Source organism: Atractosteus spatula, chromosome 2 (assembly GCF_055471065.1).
Source record: "Atractosteus spatula isolate fAtrSpa1 chromosome 2, fAtrSpa1.hap1, whole genome shotgun sequence".
NCBI classification, from domain to species: Eukaryota; Metazoa; Chordata; class Actinopteri; order Semionotiformes; family Lepisosteidae; genus Atractosteus; species Atractosteus spatula.
The window spans coordinates 24,578,472-24,605,171 of record NC_142707.1 but is presented as its reverse complement, the minus strand read 5'-3'; the positions used below and the strand labels follow the sequence as shown (position 1 = coordinate 24,605,171).

At 39.6% G+C, this 26,700-nt stretch overlaps 1 protein-coding gene across 1 annotated transcript; it reads left to right on the top strand.

The window, feature by feature from the left end:
* Nucleotides 1-254: 254 nt before the first annotated feature.
* Nucleotides 255-26,656, top strand: LOC148839493 (solute carrier family 22 member 2-like). The gene is made up of 11 exons (XM_088935944.1): nucleotides 255-665; nucleotides 8,834-8,937; nucleotides 10,457-10,611; nucleotides 19,165-19,333; nucleotides 20,287-20,401; nucleotides 20,671-20,771; nucleotides 21,496-21,710; nucleotides 22,295-22,403; nucleotides 24,493-24,605; nucleotides 24,824-24,923; nucleotides 26,626-26,656. The coding sequence occupies exons 1-11, from the start codon at nucleotides 255-257 to the stop codon at nucleotides 26,654-26,656; spliced, it is 1,623 nt and encodes a 540-aa protein (XP_088792070.1).
* The last annotated feature ends 44 nt before the right edge of the window (nucleotides 26,657-26,700 follow it).

Below are 26,700 nucleotides of genomic sequence, written 5' to 3'. Positions count from 1 at the left end.
CTGTGGAGTTTCTGAAGTGTGAAAATAATCATGTTTTTTCAAATTTATGCCAGGCTCATTTAAGTCTATAATTAAGTGACTTCAGATGCATGTAATGTTAAAACAAAAAATGTCTATATCCACGAGTGGTTTACTTATAAAAAAATTAAAGGAACTAAGGTTAACCTTTTCGTTGGAACTTTGATCTCATCTATGGTGGTAAAAATGAATGGCAAGCTCCAGATCACAGAAGAAGGCACCAAGTGTTAGCAGAAATGACAACTTTTGAAGACATCCTGGAGGAGGCTGGGAACTTTGGTAGGGCTCAGAAGCGCATCTTTGCTTTGTTATGCCTGGTCTCCATACCATGGGCTGGGGCCTATGCGGGAATTGTGTTCCAGGGATTCACTCCAGAGCACTGGTGTCGTAACCCGAGTGTTCCAGAAGTGAGGGAGAAATGTGGATGGACTCTCCAAGACATCAGGATGTACACCATTCCTCAAGATAATACGTCAGCTGGCCTGAGCTACAAGCAGTGTGAAAGGTATGACATAGACTGGAACATAACTGATCTGAACTGTGAAAACCCCCAGCTGAATTTCACATCTGAGAGTAATGTACTACTGACAACTTGCAAAGATGGCTGGGAGTTTGACTATGAAGGCAGATCATCGTTTGTTACTGAGGTAAGGAGTTCATTATGTTGCTTAAATGTGATACCTTGCACCTATGGAATAGCAGTTCATACCAAATAGTGAAGCATACCAGTTTGATAAAATTTGGCTATTAAAAATTCCAGTTAAAAAAACTAACACTGCGTACTCAACATTTCAAGATTTATAATTTGCAGACCAGGACAGATGTGGAGTTGAAATGATATTTTGTTGATTCATACAGATTAACAAGTACATAATAAATACACTAATTAGTGTTGATGATGGGGTATGGATATAGAATCACTAGTACACATGATATAGTATTGTCCCAGATTAAAACCATTTTGAGACAGTGTTTCACGTAGATGTGTGCTAGTTTTACATCCAGGAAAACAAACTACACAGTGAGAAAAACACATAAAAATAGGTGCTTATTTTGACTAATCATTTATAACTTTTAGACAATGTACTAGAAAAAGCTTGAATATACGTATAGTTAAAAACATGGATTTGAAATCAAGGGATTTTTTGCTAAAATTGTATAACATGCTAATGAGGCCTCATTTAGAATATTTTGTACAATTTTGGTCACCACATTATAGAAAAATAATTTTTTCTAAAATTAATTTTACTTGTGCATGCTATTGTTCAGATCTATCAAGGTGGCAGAGAAGAATAGATGGAGATTTTTCTAAACCACTATACAAGTTTAGATGTAATGTTTCATAAAGCCCTCTAGTTCTGAATTGAATTATACTACCAAAGAAGAAGTGTTACAGTGTTATGTAGAAGCACTTACGATAAATACCCAGGACTTTGCAGTATTCTGACAATCATAATTAAAATGTTGTTTATGGGCTGACAACAAAACTCTTCAACATTTGCTCAAGACAGAGATAATATCCACTGACAGGAACTTTGCTAATGTAGCACCCAGTCATAAAAAGAGTGGCAAACCTGAACCAGCTAATTATCTTGCATCTATTACATGTAAGATTATGAAAACAATAATAAAAGCTAAACTAGAGGATCATCAGATCACCATGATACAAAAAATACTGCAGATCTGAAATCAGTACAGATAAGAGTAAGTACAGATGCAGCCATTCAAAGTGCGCGTTACAGACACGTGCCGCAGGTGGCGTCGCGCATTGTGACGCAAGATGACGCGCGGCACCGCAGTACGTGATTGGTTGAGCGACAGGGGCACTCGTGGTCCGTTGGTCTGTCGTAGAAAGACTTACAGTAAATGTCTTTGCTGTGCCCGTTGTAGATATAGAATTTTACCACTGAAGGGAAATCTTAGTAGCTGAGCATAAAAAGAATAGGAGCATACTGTAACGCGTGTGAAGGCCATAAACGATATTAATTTTGGAACATAAACATACAGTATATGGCTGGTCTTGGTACTTTAAAGAAAAAATACACACCAGTATTCCATTTCTCCCTAAACATTTTAAGCATCGAAGTCTTTAACTAAAGAGATACCGGAGTCAACAAGCATACTTTTAGAATTTGATTAAAAGGGAATATAATATGGAATCGCGTATCTAAAGAATTTAATAACGATATGATTATATTCGTGTACTGCGACAGGGCTGTGTAGGGCTGTTTCGCCTCTCTCTTCATGCGACTTCCCTTGTAGCCTACTGGTCTACGTGCCCGATTACCAACTCACGGGTTGTGTGTTCAAATCCAGCTGGTGCTGGACTTTTCTTTTAACAAACATTTCTTCGAAAAAATAGAATAGCGATATTATGGACAATCAATTGACTTTTATATTTCAAAATATCACAACATGATCGATTCTAAGTCATTTTTGATAACAATGAATAGTCACCTTCTTCCCTTCTGACAACGGTCCCTGCTTCTGCTTCCTGCTTCTATTGTGTGTGTAATAGAGTAAATTTTTATAGAGAAATGGAGGCTGGACAGTATGCGATACAATATAAACATTTATATTGATTTAAATCGTGTTTTGATTTAAATCGCAAACGCGTGTTTAATTATATGTGTTTTTTTAATCATAATCAGGCTAATGCAACATAAATTGATACAGTATCTCTGTCTTCTAGGTATCTTAATAATCTTTCAGCATAGCTTTCTACCCGTTTAGATTTATATTTCTTGGGATTTTGGGATCAAACGTGGAAGGATTAGATTGTAATCGTTTTTATTTTTCAAATACGTTTTAGAAAAGTGTAATCTATACCTGCCCAGACTGTACGCCTTCCTAAACCCCGCTTTTCACTAGTGTCCTGCTCTTCCCCACGCACCCCAGCCGGGCGCTCTTCGGCCTGTGCCCGGGACGAATGTATATTTTGATATTTACACCCGGCGCGGCACCGAGGGAGCGTCTGCATTTATAACTTAGTTTTTAAAATTAGTCAAGCAATATGAAGCATCTCCTTTTACTTTTAAGTCCCTTAAATACATTGAGCACAGCTTTCTCACCACTTAAGATTACTTTTTGATACTATCCTTACACAAAGCAGAAACTTTCCGATGACATACGGTACAAGTGGAAAGATTACAGATTTTAATCGTCTTTAATTTTGTTACGTTATACGTTTTAGGAACGTTTCATCTAAACAAACACCACAAAACTATTCTTGATTGTATTTCTGAATGTTATGTTACACCTACAGTAGTTCACTGCTTTAAATACATCGAATTAAGAATGTTAGGTGTAGCACTTTAGATCTTTTTTTCTGAACCAGGGAAAATCTGATCATGTTTCTCTATAACAATAATAAAAAACTTTATTTTACATAATGTCCCCCCCCCTGTCAACAATCCTAGGAAGGCTAGGTGCCTTTTGCCAAAGTCGGGAGACATTAGAGGCTTGCCACACCCGGACTGTTAAACCAACGCATTAGCACGTCAAAGCCCATTGAGGACCCGGGCGCAATAATTGTTTTGTCCCTTGATTTACTGATCTGCATTAATTATGGAAATCGAGTTCCTGCTCTGTGCAGACGACCTGGTCCCGCTGTCGCCCACAGAACAGAGGCTGCGCCAGAACCTGGCACTGCTGGAGCAGCACTGTCAGACCTGGGCGCCGACAGTCAATCTGGACAAGACCAGAGTTATGGTTTTCCAGAAAAAAAGCCAGACCTCAGGGAAACAGGTACAAATTCACACTTAACAACACATTAACACCTAACAACGGGAGCAGGGATGAATTAGGCCAGTACCCACTATTGTTAAACATACAGAAAAGGATATTAAAGTATTGAATATTAGTATTGGCTTTAGTATTAGCCATACAGAACATTAAAGTGCCCCTTTTCCATTCAGCGGGTGCCTGAGCCGCTGTGTCCTATCTTCTGACAGTCGCCGTTGTGAATGTCTGTAGAGTGTATCTTATTTTTAGTAAATAAAGTGCATTTTTGCACACTATATGTGCAAACGTTTTATGATATGTCGCTGTTGTGAATGTCTGTGGACATGTGCTGGCTGGACAGGAGGCTCTACTGTACACAGAGAGCTTAGAAGACAAAGATATCAATTTATTTTAGTCAAAAATTTATATATCACCTTTAAAAGTGGAATCTCAAAGCAAAGTAAATACCCAACACTGATTGAACCCATCTGTCATGCTAATAAAACACCTTGAATTGAATTGAATTGAGGGAGAGAGGGGGGGAGGGCGCGTGAGATAACCAGGACGCAAGGCAAATAAGATACACTCCACAGGCATTCACAACAGCAACATATGAAACATTTGCACATATAGTTAAGTTATTACTTGGTTTTCAAAGTGCAATGAAATACAATATTGTTGTTGTTGCTGTTCTTGTTGTTTTTATCCTGTAAAGCGTTTTGAGAAGCCACCTTTAAAGGCGATATATACTGGAAAAGCGCTGATTCTTATGGAATGTGTTCCGCCGGGGATTCAAATTTTTTTAATTTTTTTTTTTAATCGCGTATCTAAGGAAATCTCAGTATAACTTTGTTCATGAACAAACAGTGGCATGTTACATTATTATTAGTTTTTTTTATTTCGAGAGACTGGATAAGTAGTTCAAGTGTTTTTTTTAACTTCCTGAAAAACAACTAATAATTTAACTATATGTGCAAACGTTTTATGATATGTCGCTGTTGTGAATGTCTGTGGACATGTGCTGGCTGGACAGGAGGCTCTACTGTACACAGAGAGGGGCGGGAGGAGGGGACAAGCCGATACATACTCTTAGAGTTTGATTAATAGGGAATATAATACAAAAATATAGTACTAAAAATAAGATACACTCTACAGACATTCACAACGGCGACTGTCAAAAGATAGGACACAGCGGCTCAGGCACCCGCTGAATGGAAAAGGGGCACTTTAATGTTCTGTATGGCTAATACTAAAGCCAATACTAATATTCAATACTTTAATATCCTTTTCTGTATGTTTAACAATAGTGGGTACTGGCCTAATTCGTCCCTGCTCCCGTTGTTAGGTGTTAATATGTTGTTAAGTGTGAATTTGTACCTGTTTCCCTGAGGTCTGGCTTTTTTTCTGGAAAACCATAACTCTGGTCTTGTCCAGATTGACTGTCGGCGCCCAGGTCTGACAGTGCTGCTCCAGCAGTGCCAGGTTCTGGCGCAGCCTCTGTTCTGTGGGCGACAGCGGGACCAGGTCGTCTGCACAGAGCAGGAACTCGATTTCCATAATTAATGCAGATCAGTAAATCAAGGGAAAAACAATTATTGCGCCCGGGTCCTCAATGGGCTTTGACGTGCTAATGCGTTGGTTTAACAGTCCGGGTGTGGCAAGCCTCTAATGTCTCCCGACTTTGGCAAAAGGCACCTAGCCTTCCTAGGATTGTTGACCAGGGCGGGGGACATTCGGGAATGTAAGTCTGAGAAAGACAGTCTCACGTTTGTGGACAGTCTGTCCACAAACAAAACATGTAAAAAAAATGTTAAAAAAACAATTACTTTTTGTCAATGGAAACCGGTGTGTGTGTCTCTCTCTGCTGGATGTCCCTCTCACTCTCTGCTGAATGAATAAAAGCATTTTATTAAAAACGCGTTTGCGTTTGTCTGGTATTTACTTTGGTCCCTTTTAACTGTTTTCCGATCTACTGTATTGCTTTGAGATGCCACTTTTAAAGGTGATATGTAAAATAAAGTTTTTTATTATTGTTATAGAGAAACATGATCAGATTTTCCCTGGTTCAGAAAAAAAGATCTAAAGTGCTACACCTAACATTCTTAATTCGATGTATTTAAAGCAGTGAACTACTGTAGGTGTAACATAACATTCAGAAATACAATCAAGAATAGTTTTGTGGTGTTTGTTTAGATGAAACGTTCCTAAAACGTATAACGTAACAAAATTAAAGACGATTAAAATCTGTAATCTTTCCACTTGTACCGTATGTCATCGGAAAGTTTCTGCTTTGTGTAAGGATAGTATCAAAAAGTAATCTTAAGTGGTGAGAAAGCTGTGCTCAATGTATTTAAGGGACTTAAAAGTAAAAGGAGATGCTTCATATTGCTTGACTAATTTTAAAAACTAAGTTATAAATGCAGACGCTCCCTCGGTGCTGCGCCGGGTGTAAATATCAAAATATACATTCGTCCCGGGCACAGGCCGAAGAGCGCCCGGCTGGGGTGCGTGGGGAAGAGCAGGACACTAGTGAAAAGCGGGGTTTAGGAAGGCGTACAGTCTGGGCAGGTATAGATTACACTTTTCTAAAACGTATTTGAAAAATAAAAACGATTACAATCTAATCCTTCCACGTTTGATCCCAAAATCCCAAGAAATATAAATCTAAACGGGTAGAAAGCTATGCTGAAAGATTATTAAGATACCTAGAAGACAGAGATACTGTATCAATTTATGTTGCATTAGCCTGATTATGATTAAAAAAACACATATAATTAAACACGCGTTTGCGATTTAAATCAAAACACGATTTAAATCAATATAAATGTTTATATTGTATCGCATACTGTCCAGCCTCCATTTCTCTATAAAAATTTACTCTATTACACACACACACACAATAGAAGCAGGAAGCAGAAGCAGGGACCGTTGTCAGAAGGGAAGAAGGTGACTATTCATTGTTATCAAAAATGACTTAGAATCGATCATGTTGTGATATTTTGAAATATAAAAGTCAATTGATTGTCCATAATATCGCTATTCTATTTTTTCGAAGAAATGTTTGTTAAAAGAAAAGTCCAGCACCAGCTGGATTTGAACACACAACCCGTGAGTTGGTAATCAGGCACGTAGACCAGTAGGCTACAAGGGAAGTCGCATGAAAAGAGAGGCGAAACAGCCCTACACAGCCCTGTCGCAGTACACGAATATAATCATATCGTTATTAAGTTCTTCAGATATGCGATTCCATATTATATTAGCAGAAAAGCTTAAAACTACCACTTTTTCACACGCTATTTCACATGCTAGTTAAATACTTCGATGCTTGAAATGTTTAGGGAGAAATGGAATACTGGAGTGTATTTTTCCTTTAAAGTACCGATTCCTGGAATCTGACTGGCTGACACCCTTCTGAAGTGGTTCCATAAAATCTGGTATACAGAAAAGAAAGCATTGATAAAAAAGCCTGGATTCTCATGTATCTCATACACGTATCTTTTAATACAGTCTTTGCTGTGCTCTTGAGGATCCTTGTGATATTTTGAGCTCTAGTTGAATGAGAAGTGTCGCATTTTAAATAATTTTTGTAGTTAGAAATTATGAAACGCCCTGTTAAAAGCAAGGGAGTTTTTATGCCCGTTGAAGTAAAACAAAATGCCTGACAAAGTATGGCTTGGACAGATTCCAAGTGCTTGTACAAATGTGCTAAAGAAATTATACTTTGAGTATACAGCTTGTCTAAAGTCATTCATTATTAATACTATTAGTAATATCTTCGGTAAAGGCTTTGATGCATAAATATTTCTGATAAAGGTAGGTTGTGTACTTTTGTCCAACTGAGCAATCTTGCTTTCATAAAATATACCAACATTTTAATGACTGATGATTAACATGCTGTAATACACAGTTCAAAATTAAAAGCTCAAATGCTGTACATGAGAGGTTAAGCTCCCCCTGGCGGTTTTACAAGGTGACGCTGGATACTTTCCGGCATGACGTCAAATGACGTCGATTAACCGCGTGATACCGCGTGATACCGCGACATGCCCACCGGGGTATGCCGCGAAATACCCCACCCATTTTGAATGGCTGCATCTGTAGGTGCATTTCCTAGCTCTGAGCTAGCTAGCAATGAAAATCTTTTTCTGTATTTCAATGAAAAGCAGAATTTGCTTTCTTTTTGTGTCTTTGTTACTTCAATACATTGCAACATACCTTGGTCAGTTGTCATATTTTATTGCTTTTCTTGATGCCTTGGGGTACCAATTAATACTTTTTACATAAACAGCTGACCCACACATACGAAAAACATGGTCATATATGGAGACAATGATCCAAAACATATGTTTCGGATCACACACACTGGAGCAACACATAACACACTGAAATGTGAATAAAGAAAGAGAATGTTTTCAGTGGCCCATTCAAAGATTTAAGTTGAATCGTATTGACATTTGTGGAAAACAACTAGTAAGATTGAATACATACAGTATGCCAATAACAATGAGCAAAAAAGGGAAGAAAAGCATCATATATATAATCAGAAAGTAACTTATTCTTGATAAGGTCATGGCCACATAATAGTCTAAGGAAGGGGCTCAAGGCAGAACTACAACCAGTACCAGTTCATTTGTAGGGCACACAAATACAGGGACAATTTAGAGAGAAACATTAGCCTAGACTGTGTTTTTGGGAGATGGACGAAAACCAGAACACTAATAATGCAATAATCATGATGGTAGCAACAGGTCTGCTCTATACTGCTCTATAACTGCTTTATAAAATACAAACTTTATTTAAAAAATACATTTTCAGTTCTCTTAATAATTTGTGAAATAAAGGCAGTTGAATCAGAACTGAGTTCACACTGAATTAAATGTTTTCATATCACCAGTAGAACTCTGGAGATAAGGTAAATTTCATTGTTAATTAAACAAACACTGGTTGCAGTTGCTGTACCAATATACTGTAAAGGCTTTTTACAATGCAAAAATACTAAGTGTAATTGTTACTTCGAGGAAAGGAAAAATAACAATAGTACTTTATAAATTACTGCTCTTTCTCTATGACCACCTATTATTTCTGGTTTTAGTTTAATCTGCTCTGTTCAGATGCCTGGATGGTGGATCTCTTTCAGTCAACTGTAAATGCGGGGTTCCTAGTGGGCAGTATTGCCATAGGCTACCTGGCAGACAGGTAAAATTTGCATACTTTATTTGTTGGGATCAATGTTAATAAGCACACAAAGTTCAAATGCCTTGAGATTCTCTTGTCTAACAGTGTGAAAAAAACAACCTAATCTGTCTCCAACAGAAATTACAACTGCAGACATCAGATCCATTAGCTGTTCTTAGGCACATGAAGATATGAGACAATTTAACCAACAGGAGATTATGCTTTTCTACATGTACCACTGTTTGTGAAACTCTTGAGGCTGTCTAAATTTACACATTATCCATATGCGCTGTTGCTTTCAGTGCTGAACTAGATACGTGCATCAACAGCTATGCATCTAGTGAAGTAGGGGTAGACCAAACTTATTACACAATGTGCTGTGATATGGGAAAGATGGCTAATGTTACTGTAAATGACCTCACTAGTTTTTAGGAGTCATGAGACAAACACAATGTGCTGTCTCATTACTTTAGAGAGAATGAGCCACTGTCCTGTCTAGTGTTCTTTAATATTTAGGTATGGCAATCTAATACAGTATATAGTGTCTGCTTGCCATTTTATTTATGCATTCAAACTCCACGGGAGTCACTGAAAATAATTATTGCCTTAAAACATCTTACATCCAGAGGGAAGTCATAAGAAGCTAATATTTTTCCCCAATATTGTGACCTGGCGTACCTTGTTTATAGGATTCACTACTGCAATGTAGACTTCAAGACTGCACTGTATACATTGCTCTGTGGATTTGCAATGTACAGAACAGAACTGACAGGCTGTTATTTTTGGTCACCATGGTAGCAAAAGTTGAAAGACAAGGTGCAACTGTACAGTCAATACTGAGTGGACAACAGTAAGACCATTTATTGCCTCTGTACTCACATATTCCGTTAGCAGGTTTTTTTATTTTGCTATGAGATGAAATTAGTTCTCTTGGTGGATTTATTTATTTTAATTTTGAATGTGCAACACATGATCATTCTATCCAAAAAGTGTAGCCAATTACTCTAATTGGCATGGAGCAAGAAACCCATTTAGACAAGGTGAGAACAGACCAACCCACATGGACAGACAGAGCTACTGAGCCTGAAGGTCCCTGCAGTTATGAGGCAGCAATGCTATATACAAAACACTCTACCCTCTGTCACACAATATACCCATTTACAAAACTGAACAGGTAAATATGCTTCAATTATGGAAAGGCGTGGTCGTGCGGAAGCTAGCAATGTTGCCTCACAGCACTTTCTCACAGCAGTTTCAAAGAAGCCTTTTTTTGAATTTTCAGCAGTTATTAGTTGACCTGGATTCAAAATGTTTACCCACGGTTGTTCTTCTCATACTAGTGAGGTCTCATGCAATTGAATGCACCCACTTCCTTTGTGGGGAAAATTGTTTTAAATTGTAATATTAATGTGCACTTTGCCAGACATCCAGGCAATATCAGGTACTACATTATATTCACATATACATAATTAACAGAAAGCATTTGAAGCATAAAGCTCCAAGAAATTTTAAATGTTAAAATAACACCTTTTTTTTGCAGGTTTGGACGAAAGATTAGTTTTCTGATGTCTAATCTTTTAAATGCAATAACTGGAATTCTTGTGGCGGTGTCTCCAAATTACATTGCCCTTCTTGTATTCCGAGCAATCTATGGATTTGGCATCAAGGGAGGCTGGGTAGTTGGCTACGTTCTCAGTAAGAATACTGCTTGTATTTTTTACTTTTATTCTAAGAATACTGCTTGTATTTTGTGCTTTTTCTACATTAATGTGTTCATTTTTAATAATATTACTTATTATCTCCCTTATTTTACGCATACAAATCTAGCAAGAGGGCATGTTTTGGAAAGAAAACACAAATATTATTAATTTAAAATAAATTTGAAAATGTACATGTAGTTTAATTATCGAATATATGTAATTAGAAAACAAAATCGAAAATGGTTGTGCAAAAGTTTATAGTGTATATATTTTCTTATGATAAAGACTTCAAATAAACTTATTCCAGTCAGTCTTGCACATTTGAAACTTATAGTACAGATGTAAGAGTTTAATTTATGTTACCATCACAAGGAAAAATAAGAAGAACTGTTTCCTTATAAGATTTATAGATAAGACCTCTAGAGTACACAAAACTGACTGCTGTATATACACTTAATCCCAAAGAAATTAAACTCATTTGAGGAACTGCAATGTTTACTTTTTTTACAAACACAAATCTTATTCAGCCTATTGTGTACAATTTTGGTTGCCATGATACAAAGAGTTTATTGTTGCTAAAAAGAATAATCAGATGCTTTCCTGGCCTTAAAGGAATTTTTTACTCTGATAGATTAAAATTCTGAATAATTTTACTCTTGAACAGACCTCATTCAAATATTCAAGTTTGTCAGTTGCTTTGACAAGATCAGTACAATGGAATCAAATCAATTCCAAAGGAAACTGAGGGGAAATGTGTCATTCTCACCCAAGTTGCTGCTCTGTGGGGTGAGCTAGCTATGGTGCAACAGCCGGTGGGGTCACTAACTTCCTTCGCCAGCTGCTGCAGAACATGAATATCCTGGAGACTTGGAGCACCTGGAGTCAGTTTACGACCTCACCCATTCCAGGTGCTCCTTAGAATAAAAACTGGGACTTTACAGAGGCTGGGGCTTTGTCAGTGAGTTTGGATTCTGAGCCCTTTGAGCATCCTTTTTTGTTCATTCCCTGTGTTGTGTTGTGCTTTGCTTGGATTCAAAACCTTGTTTTGACCTTGTCCCCTGGATTTCCAATTTGTACTTTTGAACTGTGTTTCCTGGGCTACAAACCTTGCCTCCTTATCTTATCCGTGCCTTTTGGATTTCCCCTTTTGTGCCTTTGCTCTGTGTCATCAGGTTTTGGACTCTGCTTGCTACAACTGCAGATCTGGACTGTATTTTGCCTGGATCATGCTCTGGACTCGCCAGCTAGCTACAGCTGCTAGCTACAGCAATTTTGTGTGTTCTTTATATAGTAAAGGAAGCTGATGTTTTCACTAACATCTACCATACCCAAGTGCCACCTATTGATTTTCTTTGGCCAGTGAAGATACTTTGCACAGTATATTGTGGCAATGAGTTTTGACACACAATCTGAGCGTCTGCATCAGTGGTGCTTTGTTATAGTATTACTGCCATGTGTTCTTTTTATATAATGGAAGGTTGTCCACATCACGTCTGTTTCAAAATTACAAGTTTACCATATTCACCCGAATATAAGCTGCACTTTTTTTAAATTTGAGGGTGGTACAATTGGCCTGTGGCTTATATTCTAAAAGTAAAAAAAATTGAAAATTGACCTGGTTGTTGACATATTTACCACTAGAGTGTTGAACATCTTTGAACTATTTGTACATACTGTAATCATCTTGGCCCCAGCTTTTTGTTGCAAGTGATAAAAAACGTTTATATTCATTTTTATTTATCCAAACTGAAGAATAGATTACAGTACACTTTTGATTTCAAGAAGGTGATCCTGTGTGCTGAACAGCATGGGAATTGTCAGGATTGAAGGCAGTTTGGAGTGAACAGCTGGTTCATAAGAAGATGGAGAGGGATGAAGCAAGAGCTCTTGCTTGAAAAGGGAAGCAAGAATTTTAGAAGGAGAAAGCATGGTGTTTACCCAGACATTGTTTGCATTTTGTCTTTTAAATTCCTCTCCTTTTTCCTTTATTTATTCAAAATCATGAGAATGTTTTCACATGCCAACCATTTCTATTTAGACAACTTGTACTTTGTAAAGTTCTTTGTCCAATTTTCACAGTCCAAATTTCTGGGTGCGGATTAAACGGTATTAGGGAAATTCTGTATTCTTCTTATATGAGCACACAGTGTTTTTCCACATTTTGGCTTTTACAGTAGGTACTTGTATGAATCCTGCTTCTTCACACAGGGTAGAATGAGATAGTGATGGCATACTCCTCTAACTCACAAAACTTGAACTATCGAACTACATCTTTTGACACATAACAAGCTATGTGGTCTTAAACAAGAGGTTAAGTGTTGAATGGAGGCAGGCACATCCCTCCACAACAACACTGCATGCCTTAAAAGCTTCAAATAGGCTGTAGTAAGTAGTTGCTGTGTTGCAAATTACCAAGAACCCCCTAGCCAAATAATGTCAACCTTGCCCACAGCAGTATCAAAGAATTGTTCCAGGGGATCCCGGTCAGATTCAGATAGTCTGATCACTGTCAGCTAGTGACCAGACTAGCTCTATCTATGCCCAGGGTAGGACTTTCATGTTTTGAGCGACTTGGAAAACTCCTTGCTCAAGCTATTAATTCTTTTGTTGTCTCCATTCCCTAACACAACCATTGCTACTGTCCAAGCAGAAGTGATCATCATCTGAGACAGCACTTCCAGTGACTCTTACATCACTTACGATGGACAGCTTCCCATTGCATTTGAACCTGTCTATGACATTGTGTGTGAAGTGGGAAAACATTGGGCTGAGAAATTGTGATCCTGGAGACAATACTAGTAAAACCTGGCCTCCAAATTATTAAATATTTGTCAAGGTGTCACAATTGTGCAGCTGTAATAGCAGAGGTGTTATCTGGTATATGTGAGACAATGAGTTCTAGGAATGTCTAAAAAACTGGAATGATAAATTTTAAAAGCTCTGACAACATTTATATCTTTCTTTTGCCAAACATTGGAACTGATGTGTATTCACCTGAAAAACTTAACCGGTGATGTACATAGGCTCTTCTAAATGCAGCACATCCAGATTATTTGGCTTTAAGAATATGTCTTCTACCCAATAGTGAATAGTCAAATAACATGTGCATGTGTAAAATGAGCAATGAGTAAAAACACAGATTGTGGACAAAACATGATTTAGGTTTTAATGGTTGTTTCTGTAATCATTTTGTTCAGAGTTCACGAGGAATGACGGCAGCCAGAAGCTTGGGAGAAATTAGAATCATTTATTGAGATGTGGAGATTTGGCGTAACCCGCTTGGCTGAGGGCCAACCTCCCGGCCGTTGGACGGGGAGGATAGGACCCCCCTGCGACCAATGGGGTAGCTGCAAAGGTGGAGAGGGGGTGGAGGAGGGATGCAGAAAACGAATGAGGAAGAGGAGAGGGTGACTTTTGGTATATATGGAGACCGGTTGCTTACGTCAGGATTAGTGAGAATTGCAGCAGCTGTGTCGAATGAGCTCGGTTGCTTTCATTCCTCCCGAACTTTCATTAAAAACTCCATTTCATGAGGAATGACGGCAGCCGGAAGCTTGGGAGAAATTAGAATCATTTATTGAGATGTGGAGATTTGGCGTAACCCGCTTGGCTGAGGGCCAACCTCCCGGCCGTTGGACGGGGAGGATAGGACCCCCAAAAGAACCAAGCGGGACCCCCAGTCACCAGTGCAGAAAAACAAAAACAAAACCAAATGATTATTAAACTAATTCAGCCGAAGAGAGAAAGTGCCTGCTTGAGGGTACCGGGGTTAGTTTTGATGTATGCATGATAAGCCTCGGAGGACCAACGGCCAAGTTGCTTGATAAGATACTCGGGTATGCCTTGGCGAGCGGCAGAGGACGTGGCCCCTGATCTGAAGGAGTGCCCGGAGAATTGTTCAGGGGGGTATCCAGCGGTTAGAAGGATGCCGTAGAGGTGAGATAGGAACCAGTTGCGGGTCACGATACGGCCCTTCTCGTTTACGAACAGAGGGTTAGTAGGCAAAGCTCCGGCAGAGGTGCGAAGATGTGCGTAATGGGATAGAGGCTCGTATGGGCTTATGTATGAACAGAGTTTGAAATAATAGATGAGAGTGCTGGACCCGAGTTGGTCGGTTTTGCTTTTCTTGAGATAGAAGGTCAGTGTATCAGAAGATAGGATGGAGATGTCGGATAAGCAGGGTTGAGAAGAAGGATCGAAGGATGTGGAAGCAGTGGTAATTTCAGAGCATCTTAGAAAGCCGAAGAAGGCTAACAAGAATAAAGATTCAAGAGTGCGGTCGACCCAGGGTGAGTGGTAACCCGACCTGAGAACGTAGATGCAGGATTCGAGGATGTCCGAGGTAAGTGGTGCGCGTTGGTTCGGAAGTGGTTTTTCAAGCCGCTGAAAGCTTTTAAGCAGGAGACTAATTTGAGGGTGGATAAGGGAGGGACAGGTCGTGCCAAAAAGGAGTTTATGGAAGAAGTGGATGCCGCACAGGTATACTTTGGTGGTGGATGCTCGTACCTTGAGTGAGTTTCTACAATAGCAAACGAAGGATGATACGGTGAGAATATCGAAAAAAGGGAATTTTATGTTCGCGGAGAGGTGGAAGGATTGGAAGCCCTTCCAGGCACTCCAGTAAGAGTTGAGAGTTTGAGGGGCAATCCCTAAGAGGATAGTTTGCTGGGCCAGCTGAAAGTAGTGATGGAAAGGATGATTCAGAGGAACGTGAGTTCCGAATAGGGAGGTACTGTGCATGGGTTCGGTCTTGCATCTGGTGCCAAGTTCCTGAATTTCTGAAATTGAAAGCGAGAGAGTGAGTCAGCTATCTCATTAAGGTGACCTGGAATATGAGCAGCTACGAGGATGAATTGATGTGTGAGAGTAATCCATTTAAGGCGGCGGAGAAATTTCATGATAGATCGGGATGAAGACCTTCCTTTGTTGATTATATGGACTACTGCATAGTTGTCCGAATGGATAAGGACGGATTTTTGTTTCCAATTGTGGCCCCAAAGAGAAGCTGCAACGACAATTGGAAATATTTCGAACAAGGCCGATGACTGGTCGGCGAGAGGGATTGAAGAGAATTCAGGAGGCCAAGGGGCTGCAAACCATTGGCCTTTGTAATAGCCTCCGAAACCGACTGAGGGGGCTGCGTCTGTGAAAAGCTGGATCTTCTCGGCGTTGGAGAGGAGGTCATCGTAGAAGAGAGATATGCCATTCCAGTTGGCCAAGAAAAGCTGCCAAAGCCTGAGCTCGGATTTGCAGTTGGCTGAAAGGCTTACGTGGTGGTAAGGAGAGGACACGGACATTGAGGAATGATACGCATGGCGTAATTGAGGTGGCCGAGCAGAGAGAGGAGTTCCCTCTTTGTGCAAGATTTGGCGGAAGAATAGGTAGAGATATACGTCTGGATCTTGTCGATCTTGTCGCGAGGCAGGGAGGCAGAGAAATTGATGTAATTGAGGGTGATCCCGAGGAATTGGATTATATGAGAGGGACCGGTGGTTTTGTCTGTGGCGAGAGGTACCCCTAGTTTCCCGAAAACGGAAATAAGTGTGGAAGAGGCTCTTGCAGGTGGGGCGTGAGGAAAATCTATGGAAAGGAAATTGTCGAGAAGGTGGACGAGAAAAAGAAAGCCTATAGTTATTCAAGAGGATCCAGCAGAGAGCTTCGGCTAAGGTATCGAAAATTTTTGGGCTACTCCTACATCCGAAAGTAAGGCGGACTGCGAAGAAGAACTTGTTCCGCCAATGAACTCCAAAGAGGTGCCAGAAGTCTGGGTCGAGAGGCATAACTTTAAAGGCACTGGAGATGTCGGCCTTAGCGAACCAGGCGCCCGGACCTGCGATTTTGATGAGGGAAATGGCACGGTCGATTGTGGCATAGTGGAGGGAGAAGTCTGAACTGGGAATAAGGCTATTGAGACTTGGCACGCGGGAGTTTTGGGGGGCTGACAAGTCGATTATAAGGCATTTTTTACCGGAATACTTACGGACCGCTATACCGATGGGATTGATGCGGTATGCAGGGAATGGGGGAGAGTCAAGTGGGCCATTCATGAAACTGTTCTCGACTTCAGATGCTAAACAGAAATCAACGGACTGGGGATCGGCGGTGGCAGATTGCAAATTTTTGCAAAAGAGGGGGGAAGAAGGAAGTGTGCACAGGCCTGGTGAGAATCCGAAGGAAAGGTCGTCGAGTAAGATGTGGGTGGAAGAGGGGTTGGGGTGACGGAGCAGTTCGGAAGCAAGAGCGGGGATATTGATTGGGGTAGACAGAAAAGCCAGTAGTCATTTGGGAACGCTGAAGGTGGAGCGAGCATGGAAAGGCCGGCGGGGGCAGGCAGAGCGAGCGTGAGCTTCGCCGCAGAAGCTGCAAATGTGAAGGAAGCGACAAAGGGAAGAGGTGCATGTCGAGGAATTGAAGTTGTTGCAAATTTGTTGACCTCTGATCATCACGATGGGGCGACCGCAAACGTCTCTGGACCGGGAAGGTTTGAAGAAGACCTGGCTGGAGAATTGATGCTGAGGGGGAGACGGGCAGAGTCGGGGTTGAGCTTGCGGACTGTATTTGGGCAAAGATTTGATGAATGTGTCCAGGAGGAACAGAAGTCGCAGGAAAGAGCTCTGATGCCGGCGAAAGTGTGGCAGTAAAGCTCAATGTCGAGAGCTCCCCAGTAGGTGTGCTGGTTCCATTGGAGTAGGCAGGCAGCGGCCTTGGCCGAGAACTGCTTGTGGTAATCGTAGAACAGGGAGCCCTCGAAATGGACAGATAGATCAAGGATGATGTGCATGTAATCGTCGAGTTCCTGGCGACGTTCAGGAAAGGCGGAGCACATGATGTCGCGAAAAATGCTGAAAGCCAAGCAGAAGTCGGAAATTCGAAGGACTGAAGCAGAGTGAGGGTCAGAAGATTTGAGAGTAACGGAAATCGAGCCGCAGTCGACTGTTCTGGAATCGGAGTTGTAAGTGGAGGAAGAGAGAAGGTGAGCTAGATTGACGTCCGCACCTCCTAGAATTTGCTGCCGGAGTGAAAAGGGGATGGGAGGAGGACTAAACTTTAGTGTGTTAGGAGGAGCTGGGAGAGGAATGGCTGTTCGGAGAGAAAAGTCCTTAGTAAAGAGGAGATTGGAATCCAGGGCCGAAGGCATGGGATGACTGATGTCGTGTTGGACACCGGGGATGGGAGAAGATGAGGAGGGAAGAAGAGCGGAAAGCAGATTGTGGTAGGAGGGGTTAGACAGATCTGGGGCCTGAAGCTCATTGGCTTGGGATATGGAAGCCGAACACTGTTGAGGAGGAATTGAAGCAGGGGCGAAGGCTGCGTGAAGGACTGAGGAGGCTGCCGAGTCGTCTTGGACGCCAGGGGGTGGGGGAGGGTAAGAGCCGCCTGCTGGCTGAGCTGGGGGTCATTTATTGGATGGCCTTTGGGCCGTGGAGACAGCAGCAGGGGCCGAAAGAAAAGAAACCGGGGCCGAAGCACCAAGCCGGCGGAACTTGAGCCGTGTTGGATGCCGGAGGTAGAGACTGAGGAAAGTGCAAAAATTAGATTAAGAAGAGAAGGGGGTTGGGGAGGGGCGTGAGCCTGGGGCCTTAGACTCGGCAGCAAGGAGTTTAGGGAAGGAGGCTGGATGGAAGAGGCTAGGTGCAGTTGTTCAGCAGAGGAATGGATTGGTTGGGGAAGACATGGATATATCAGGACAAGACAAGACAGAAGATGCGACAGGCAGAGGCGCGGATGGCCTCGGGGTCCTCACGTTGGGATGAGTGGCGGCGGCGCGGGTGATGTCATCGGAGGGCGCCGGGGGAAGCTGTGTGGCTGATGTTTCCTTTGTGTAGACTGCGGTTAAGTACAGGGAAAACAGAGCTTTTTTGGAAGCGTTTCTTTTAAAACGGACGCCATGTTTTCGAACTATCCTCTGGAGGCTTGCTACGGTCCAGTTGGAAATAGCGAGAGATGATCCAGGAGAAGGGGGAGCCGATGTGCATGAAGCGCGGCGGCTGGGACATCCTCGAGAGAAGCCGGGGTTATTTGGAGGCTTTGCCGTGGAGGGACGGGAAGGCTGGGTTTATGATGAGAGAGGGACTACAATGGCGGAATGCAGTCTTCGACGAGGAGTTGGATCTTGTGAGGACTGGCTGGGAGATGAGCGGCACTGATGTGGCACGGCGGGTGAAGGAGGCAATGAGACGGAGGTGAGGGGAGCTGGGGGGGAAGACTGAATGAGAGGGGTAGGAGAGTCTCCTGTGCTGCAGAAAAGGTCTTCATCGGAGCAGCGAATTTGCAGATCCATGAGAAGGGAGCACGGATTCGAGCTAGGCGAAAGCGAACCATGCAGAAAACGAACGAGGAAGAGGAGAGGGTGATGTTTGGTATATATGGAGACCGGTTGCTTACATCAGGATTAGTGAGAATTGCAGCAGCTGTGTCAAATGAGCTCGGCTGCTTTCATTCCTCCCGAACTTTCATTAAAAACTCCATTTCAGAGAAAATTACTTGAACTAAAATGTGCTATTTTGTAAGGAGGAACTGACTGAAGCTCTTCTTTTTTACCTTTTAGTTACAGAACTAGTGGGAGTGGAGCACAGAAGGATCGTGGGAGTACTTTACCAGATGTTATTCAGTGTTGGAATTCTCATACTGCCACTCATTGCGTACCTTATCACTGACTGGAGATGGCTACAAGTGGCTATCACTGCACCATACATTTGCTTTTTAGCCTATTACTGGTATGATGTCCTTTAAAAATACTGTAGATTTTTAAATATCCTAACAGTTCGTTTGAGAGAATTTGTTTTGAAATAACTTAGTAAAGACCAGGGTATAGTAAGTCAACATTGGCACCACGGCTCCAGCTTAATTATCCTGATACTGCAAGCCTTGTTCATTACTAATGATTAGCTAGAGAAAGAAACATAAAAAGGCACATAATGCAGATGCCAAGCTTGACTAATGGATGGGGAACAAAGGCTACACATAAGGGGTGATATAATACATGGAGAACCACAATTATCTGTATTAGGATCACCACTCTTTCTGTTTATAGCAATGATATAGTATAGTTAACAAACTAGACTAGATCACAAAATGACCTAGGAAGATTAGCAAACATTGTAGAGGCTGTGAAAGAAATTCCAGAAAACTAGACAAACATGTTGTGTACAAAAGTGCAGGGTGTGGCTTGCTGATATCAGAAACATAAACTGTAAATATTGAAAGGGTTATCTTCAAAGTTCCACGGGCTATTTTTGAAAAACACTTAGCTGATTATCCAGCTGCATCATTTTTGTACACAAGATACTGTGGAGCAAATGTGTTGTTTTTCATACTTAATTCATATGCCTGATTAAAGAAGAAACATTTTCAATTGTATCCATTTTGTTTTCTATTATAATATATTATAATATAATATACAGTATTTATAACAATACTGCACAGCACCATTTTGACCAGAAACCTAATGGCCTCTTTAAGCAAGACAGCAATTATATTTGAATTTTCCATCAAAAGGTGACAGTTTACGTGCTAGAAAGTATACACCACATTATATTTCCATTTATAGTAATTTCCAATGACTGAGAAATATATAAACATGTAAAAATTATTTCCCTGATCTGAAACAAAGAAATTGAGAACACTGCAACATTTTATTATGTTTTGACTATTGAAATTCTTCCTATAGGTTCATACCTGAGTCACCAAGGTGGCTTCTTTCGCAGAAAAACACAAGAAAGGCAATGGCAATCACACAAGAAATTGCTAAAGAGAACAAGAGAACACTCTCAAAAAATGTGGAGGTACCTGACAAAATATGAATTTAGGAATATTTTTTTTCTTGATCATACAGAAAAAAAACTCCATTGTGATGTCTTCACCATACCCCTTCATAATAAAGAAGACACCATTTAGCAATATTTTTTTGTATTTCTTGTAAGATTATAATGTCATGTGTCCTGGAGATTAATCACTCTGTTTTTGAATTTAGTACTTAATAAACAAGATTTTATTTATTATTTATTTTATTTAGGATTTAGTAGGTGCTTAGATAAACATGTCTTTTTCACAGAATCTCACAGATGATAATGAAGAAGTTTTGACAGCCTCTGTATTTGACTTGGTTAGGACTCCTAAAATGAGGAAGCACACCTTCATTCTAATGTTTAACTGGTGAGTCATGTTATACTTTTTTTCACGGAGTAAGTTCATAGGATGCAGATGCAGGTTTACTTAGTTGTTACTAACAAAGATACTGATTTGCAGTGTAAGTGATTAATTATGGTGATCGATATCATATTATATATTATAAGCAAATTTAATCATATTAATTTAATATCCCCAAGCTTTTCAATTTAGACTGAAGTTCAAGTACAGTGCCATCCACAGATAGTTACAGTGTTGACTTTACAAAGTTGATGGTGGGTGCCGATAAGCATGACTTCAATCTTGTCACAGATTACATTAAGGAAAATTTGAGTCATCCATGTTTTTATGTCGGATGCACAATTAGAGTATTGCTGTTTTCTTGCTGGCTATGGCCTAGGTATCTGCAGTAGGTTCATTTTTTCACACTTGAAATTCTGAGTAGACTTTGTAATAAAATTATATAGTCAGAAAAATATAAGTTTTCAAATAGTCATGCTTTTATTAATGGTTGTGTATTAATTTTGGTTAATCTTTCTCAAACATTGTGTTTCTTTTGGAAATGCATATAATATTCAGAAAGATGCAGTATGGTCATGAAAGTGATATATTTTGATATATAAAGATACATCCAATTAGGAATGCATAGTTTTTCAATCAGCTTTTTGTAAGTTGTAAAAGTTAAAAGCAGCCCTTGTGTATTGTGTGCACCTCAAAATAGAGCTAACTGTTTATTATTTTAATGTTTCAGGTTCACAAGTTCTGTGGTCTACCAAGGTCTCATCATGCGTCTAGGAATCCTTGGGGGAAATGTTTACATAGACTTCCTAATCTCAGGAATAGTTGAATTCCCTGCTGCACTGCTAATCATTTTTAGCATTGAACGTATGGGACGGCGGGTTCCATTTGCACTGTCTAACATTATTTCTGGGGCATCTTGTTTAATAACTGCTTTTATACCAGAAAGTAAGTAAATTAAAAAAAAAACTTTAAATCTAATATCATAAAGGGGCCAATTAGCCTTCAATGACATTTAACATGTTATGTTTTTTCCGTAAGCATGAGAAATAGGTTTTCTGAGGTCCTCCCTTGAACCAAAGTCCACACAGTTAGACAAGTCTCTAAACTTCAGAAATTCTGGCTGAAGTTGTTATCATTAACAGATAAACGTTCCATCATATGTACTGTATATTTGAGTTTCTATATGTACTGTAATGTGTGAGCCCGCTTATCATACAAGTAAATTTCACAAGCATTTTAAGGAAGTTCTAATGCACATACTGTAAGTATTTGGTAGTACTGTATTTGCCAAATTTGTAATCAACTTTAGTTTACATTTGAATTTAAAACAATATTTGCTCTTAAAATGATAAGATAAGATAAAATTTAAAAATGAATGTTTTAAATAAGCTATTTTTTATTGAAAAAGTAACAGCACAATGAAACATTTAATGGCAGAAGAATTTTAACTTTATGTTAATGAGAAGTGCTAATGCATTGTAGTACAGTACTGCTAAATTACTAATTTTGCATCTGTCTTTCTTTCAAAGGTGTTTTTTGGCTTAAAACAGCAGTTGCCTGTGTAGGCAGGTTGGGTATTACTATGGCCTTTGAGATGGTGGTCTTTGTTAATACAGAATTATACCCTACATATGTCAGGTAAATGTATTTCATTGGTGTCCTATTTACTTTAAGTTTTATTATATTTTACAAGATTTCATTTTTTTGTGTGAATTGATGTTTTGTTCATTTTTCAAAAACAGAACAAATAAGAACAAATGAGTACCTTGTAATAAGAAGCAGACTACATCAGCAGTACTTCATCTGTTTACTTCCCATCCACTGTTCCATGGATCCTAGCACTAGAGAGCTTCATATAAATCACTTCAAGAACAGACATGGTCCAATGATTCCTCTGAAGGCCATAAGGAGGCTCCTTAAATGTGTTACAAGCATCTTTGAATTATAGTCAGAATATTCAACAAGATCTGTTAATGCTGCCGTGACAGGCCAAGATTGGAGTCATTATTGAAAAGTACTAGATTTGAGCATTTACCATATCCAGACACTCCCAAACATTTTAAAAATATGCTTATAATGCCCCATAGACAGTAGACACAAGTGTTTGGGGGTAAGCCTCAGATGATATCATTTACAAGGAGTTAAATAAACCCCATAAAGAAACAAGTAATAGGTTTATTCCATGCTGAAAAGAGAAGAAAGAAAACACAATGTTTCAGCTGTGGAGCCTACTTCGGGTGTGAGAAAGACAGGGCAGACAGCAAAGATTAAATAGCATAGGAGAACAAAAGCTCTCAGGTGGTGCGAAGTGAAGAGAGGTGTGAAGTCGAAAACCTGCATGTGAATAGAGACGATTACACGAAAACAAGTCTGTCTTTGAGAGAAGGGGGAAGACGTGAACCAAAGTTTCAGGTTAATTTTTGTTTCTGATGTCTTTCTGCTATGAGAGTTAAGAACCCCTTTTTTGAGAACACAGACGGAGAGATCAGTGTGATCATGGCCGTCTGAGGTGAAATGAGAAACCTATGGGCTTGGAGAAATCTTCATTCTTCACAATCATAACATGTTCTCTGAAGAGATCTCCTAGTCTCCTTCCGGTTTCCCCAATGTAGATAGCTGGGCATTTCCTACAAGGGGTACAGTAAATGAGGTTGCAGGAGGTACAAGAGGTCACCTGGGTGATCAGAAATTGTCCTGAGGGGCCTTGAATGAGTGTGGTGTTAGATATGTACTGTACTTGCGGGTGATGCAGCAAGCTCTGTTGCAGGGGAAAGTACCTGGTGTGGATGATTGTTGAGGGCGGTCCACTAGCCTGATACTTAGCATATAGCTTGTCATACAGAAGTCAAATACATGAGATGTACAGTAGCTAACACAAAATCTGAGATCTTTTTTTAATAATAATGATACATGTATATAAAATATTAAAATCAATCTGAAATGAAACATTCTTAGTGACATTAGAAAGAGAACTAACTGGGGACAGAGAGATGGCTAAAATTCAGTATGCAGTCAAATCCAGGAATGTCCTGTCATGAAACACCTCCTTTAGTTCAGAATGAGTTGCAAGAACTTCTGTACAGATCTCTGTAGGTAAATACTGTATATCAGAGAAGCAACACCGCATTTGAATCACCAAATTATATAATTTAGAATAAAAGAGGCAAAACGAAATCTGACATTAAGACCTCTTATGCCAATCAAACAATGGATGTCTGCAAAGCTATAAAATCTCAAAGATAATTAATGTCTAGTTGAATAAAAATAAATTATTTTTCGGACAAGTTAAATACAAGCCAACTATATTCTGGACCTAGGGAAGACATACTTTTTCTCATTGGTGAAGAAGATGCCAGAGATTGGTGAGAGATTTGTTTTTTGGTCAATCATGTGTATGATTCATGACAGCACTCATGTCTTCACCCAAAATGCATTTATACTTAGAGATTTCCAGCAGCAATGTAGCCAGAAGCTTATGAAAATCTGATTTGAATATTGTACGGACATAAACTGATCTTCATTAATTATTCAAACTTTCACACACCCATTTAAACTCTTTTCATGGCTCTAATGCAGGTAATGATTTAAAGAAACATATAAAACACAATTAACTCTGGCTTTCTATGCCCAGATTTGAAGAAGAGTCAAATATGTTTGATATTTTTAAAGCTTTAAATACTACGTCAGATTTGAAAATCCTCTTTCAGAATGTTTTTTGCTCCTACAGGAACCTGGGGGTCTCTGTGTGCTCCACACTGTGTGATATTGGTGGGATTGGGGTACCATTCCTGCTCTACAGATTAGCAGTTATTTGGTTGGAGCTACCACTGATCATTTTTGGTAAGAAGCGTCACATCAAAGGCAGTTAAGTCAGTAACACCTTGCTTTAATCTTATTATTACTTGTATTTTAAATATATAGTTTATGTTTATATAAAAAATATAGACACTAGGTGTTTTCTTATAAATTCCACGAACAATTTTGGGCAGAAGTCTTAAATGTTGGCAACTGTTTTTAAAAATATATTTTAACTCTATAATTCTGTGTGTTAACTACAGGTGTGCTCGCATTTGTTGCTGGTGCCTTGGTTTTTTTGCTGCCTGAAACAAGAGGTGCGCCTTTGCCTGAAACAATAGAAGACATAGAGAACCCAAAGAGGTATGTTATTCTCTGGCCTTATATGGTACTAAGATACTGTATATTTCAAGTTAAAATTCACCCTATTTTCATTGTATTTAACCATACAAAGAACAAAAAGAAACTATATGAAACCATATGTGAAGAAACATGGAAGACTCTTTCTGCATCATTGGTCACAATATGTGTGCATAGTGCTGAACTGATTTAAAGCAGCTGGAGAAAATAAATCTTTCAATCTACAAAAAATGGATTTTCCATTTCCAAAACCATTTCCATTTCCATTCAAATCTCAAAGTGGCAACGTGAATAGAGATGGATGCAACTTAAGAGGGTGTGACAAATAATTATTTAACCAAATCTGAAAATAGAAAACTGAAGATAAGTATTTTAGTGTGCCTGTTTTTTTTTCAGTGGGTCTTTTGGACAGTTTTTTTTATAGAGTTATTTGTTCCAGTGTTCAAGTATGGAGTGTTATATTAAAACAAACAAGAGACTGAAACTGAATTAATGAAAAATGGTATAAAATCTTTTTCTACACTACATACTGAACACCAGCCTCATTCTGACTGCCATTTGCTTTATTTTTCCCCCTCTGGCTGAAAAGAGTGGACTTGTTAAAGCAATCCTGTTTCAGAAACCATTTTCAAACCACAGCCAAACATATTATGTCACACTACATCTTATATAATTCTGTTTGTATAAAGCAAACATCCGTATGTATAACACAAGATAACAGTATGAGTGTTACACAGAATTAAATGCTTCATATTCAAGGAGTAATTTTTTGTATCTATATAATTATCTGTATAATTATCTGTATCTATAACAAACAGAATATAACAAGACTGTATGAATTACAGAATATGCTCTTTAAAATTGTTTGTAAAATTTGCATACCATAACAGATGATTCTATATAACAATTGAGTTGTATGAAGATGGGTGGCATGGTGGAGTGGTGGTTGGCATTGCTGCCTTGGAGTGTAGGGCCCTTTGTTCACTTCCTTGGATGCTATCTGCAAAGAGTTTGCTTGTTCTCCTCGTGTTCATGTGAGCTTTCTCCAGATGCTCTGGCTTCCCTCCATAGTCCAAAAATATACTAAAAGGTTAATTGGCTTCTGAGAAAATTGACCTTGGTATGAGTGTGAATATGTTTGGGTCTGTGTGTGCCCTGCAATGGACTGGCATCCCATCTTGAGTAGGTTCCAGTTCCCCAGTGTTCCCTGAATTGGATAAAGCACTTAGAAAATGGATGGATGAAGATACAGTGCTTTGCTTACAAGTAATCACTGTCGTGCCCGAGCGAGCTCTGGTGGTTTGTGCCGCATGCACATGTGGGACAGCACACCCCTCAGTACTGTTAGAATATACCCAAGCAGACTTTCACAGCGGGTGACTGGTTTATTATTTTATTGTTATTATTCTATATTTTTTTAACTTGCTTTGTTTTTTCAGCTATTTCCTAGCCACTCTGCTTTGACACTCAGAGTGTTGTGTTTACATTGTGTGTCTTTGTTTTCTTTTTCTTTTTGGCCACCTTTTTGTTGTGGTGTTCTCTACCTCACCACTGCCTGAGTCCTGCTTCTGAGCTCTCAGTCAGGCTCAGCTATTTTGCACCTCACCTCCCACATCATTTCAATCATATTTTGATATTTGCCATGTGTTCTTATTTATCATTTTGTTTTTAATGGATACTAACTCATTTTGTTTTTGTGTTTCAGGACCAAAGAAAGCCAGCTCGGAACCTACTAGCTGGTCACGTTACTTCCTAAAGAAGTTACTACCAACAAAGAAGA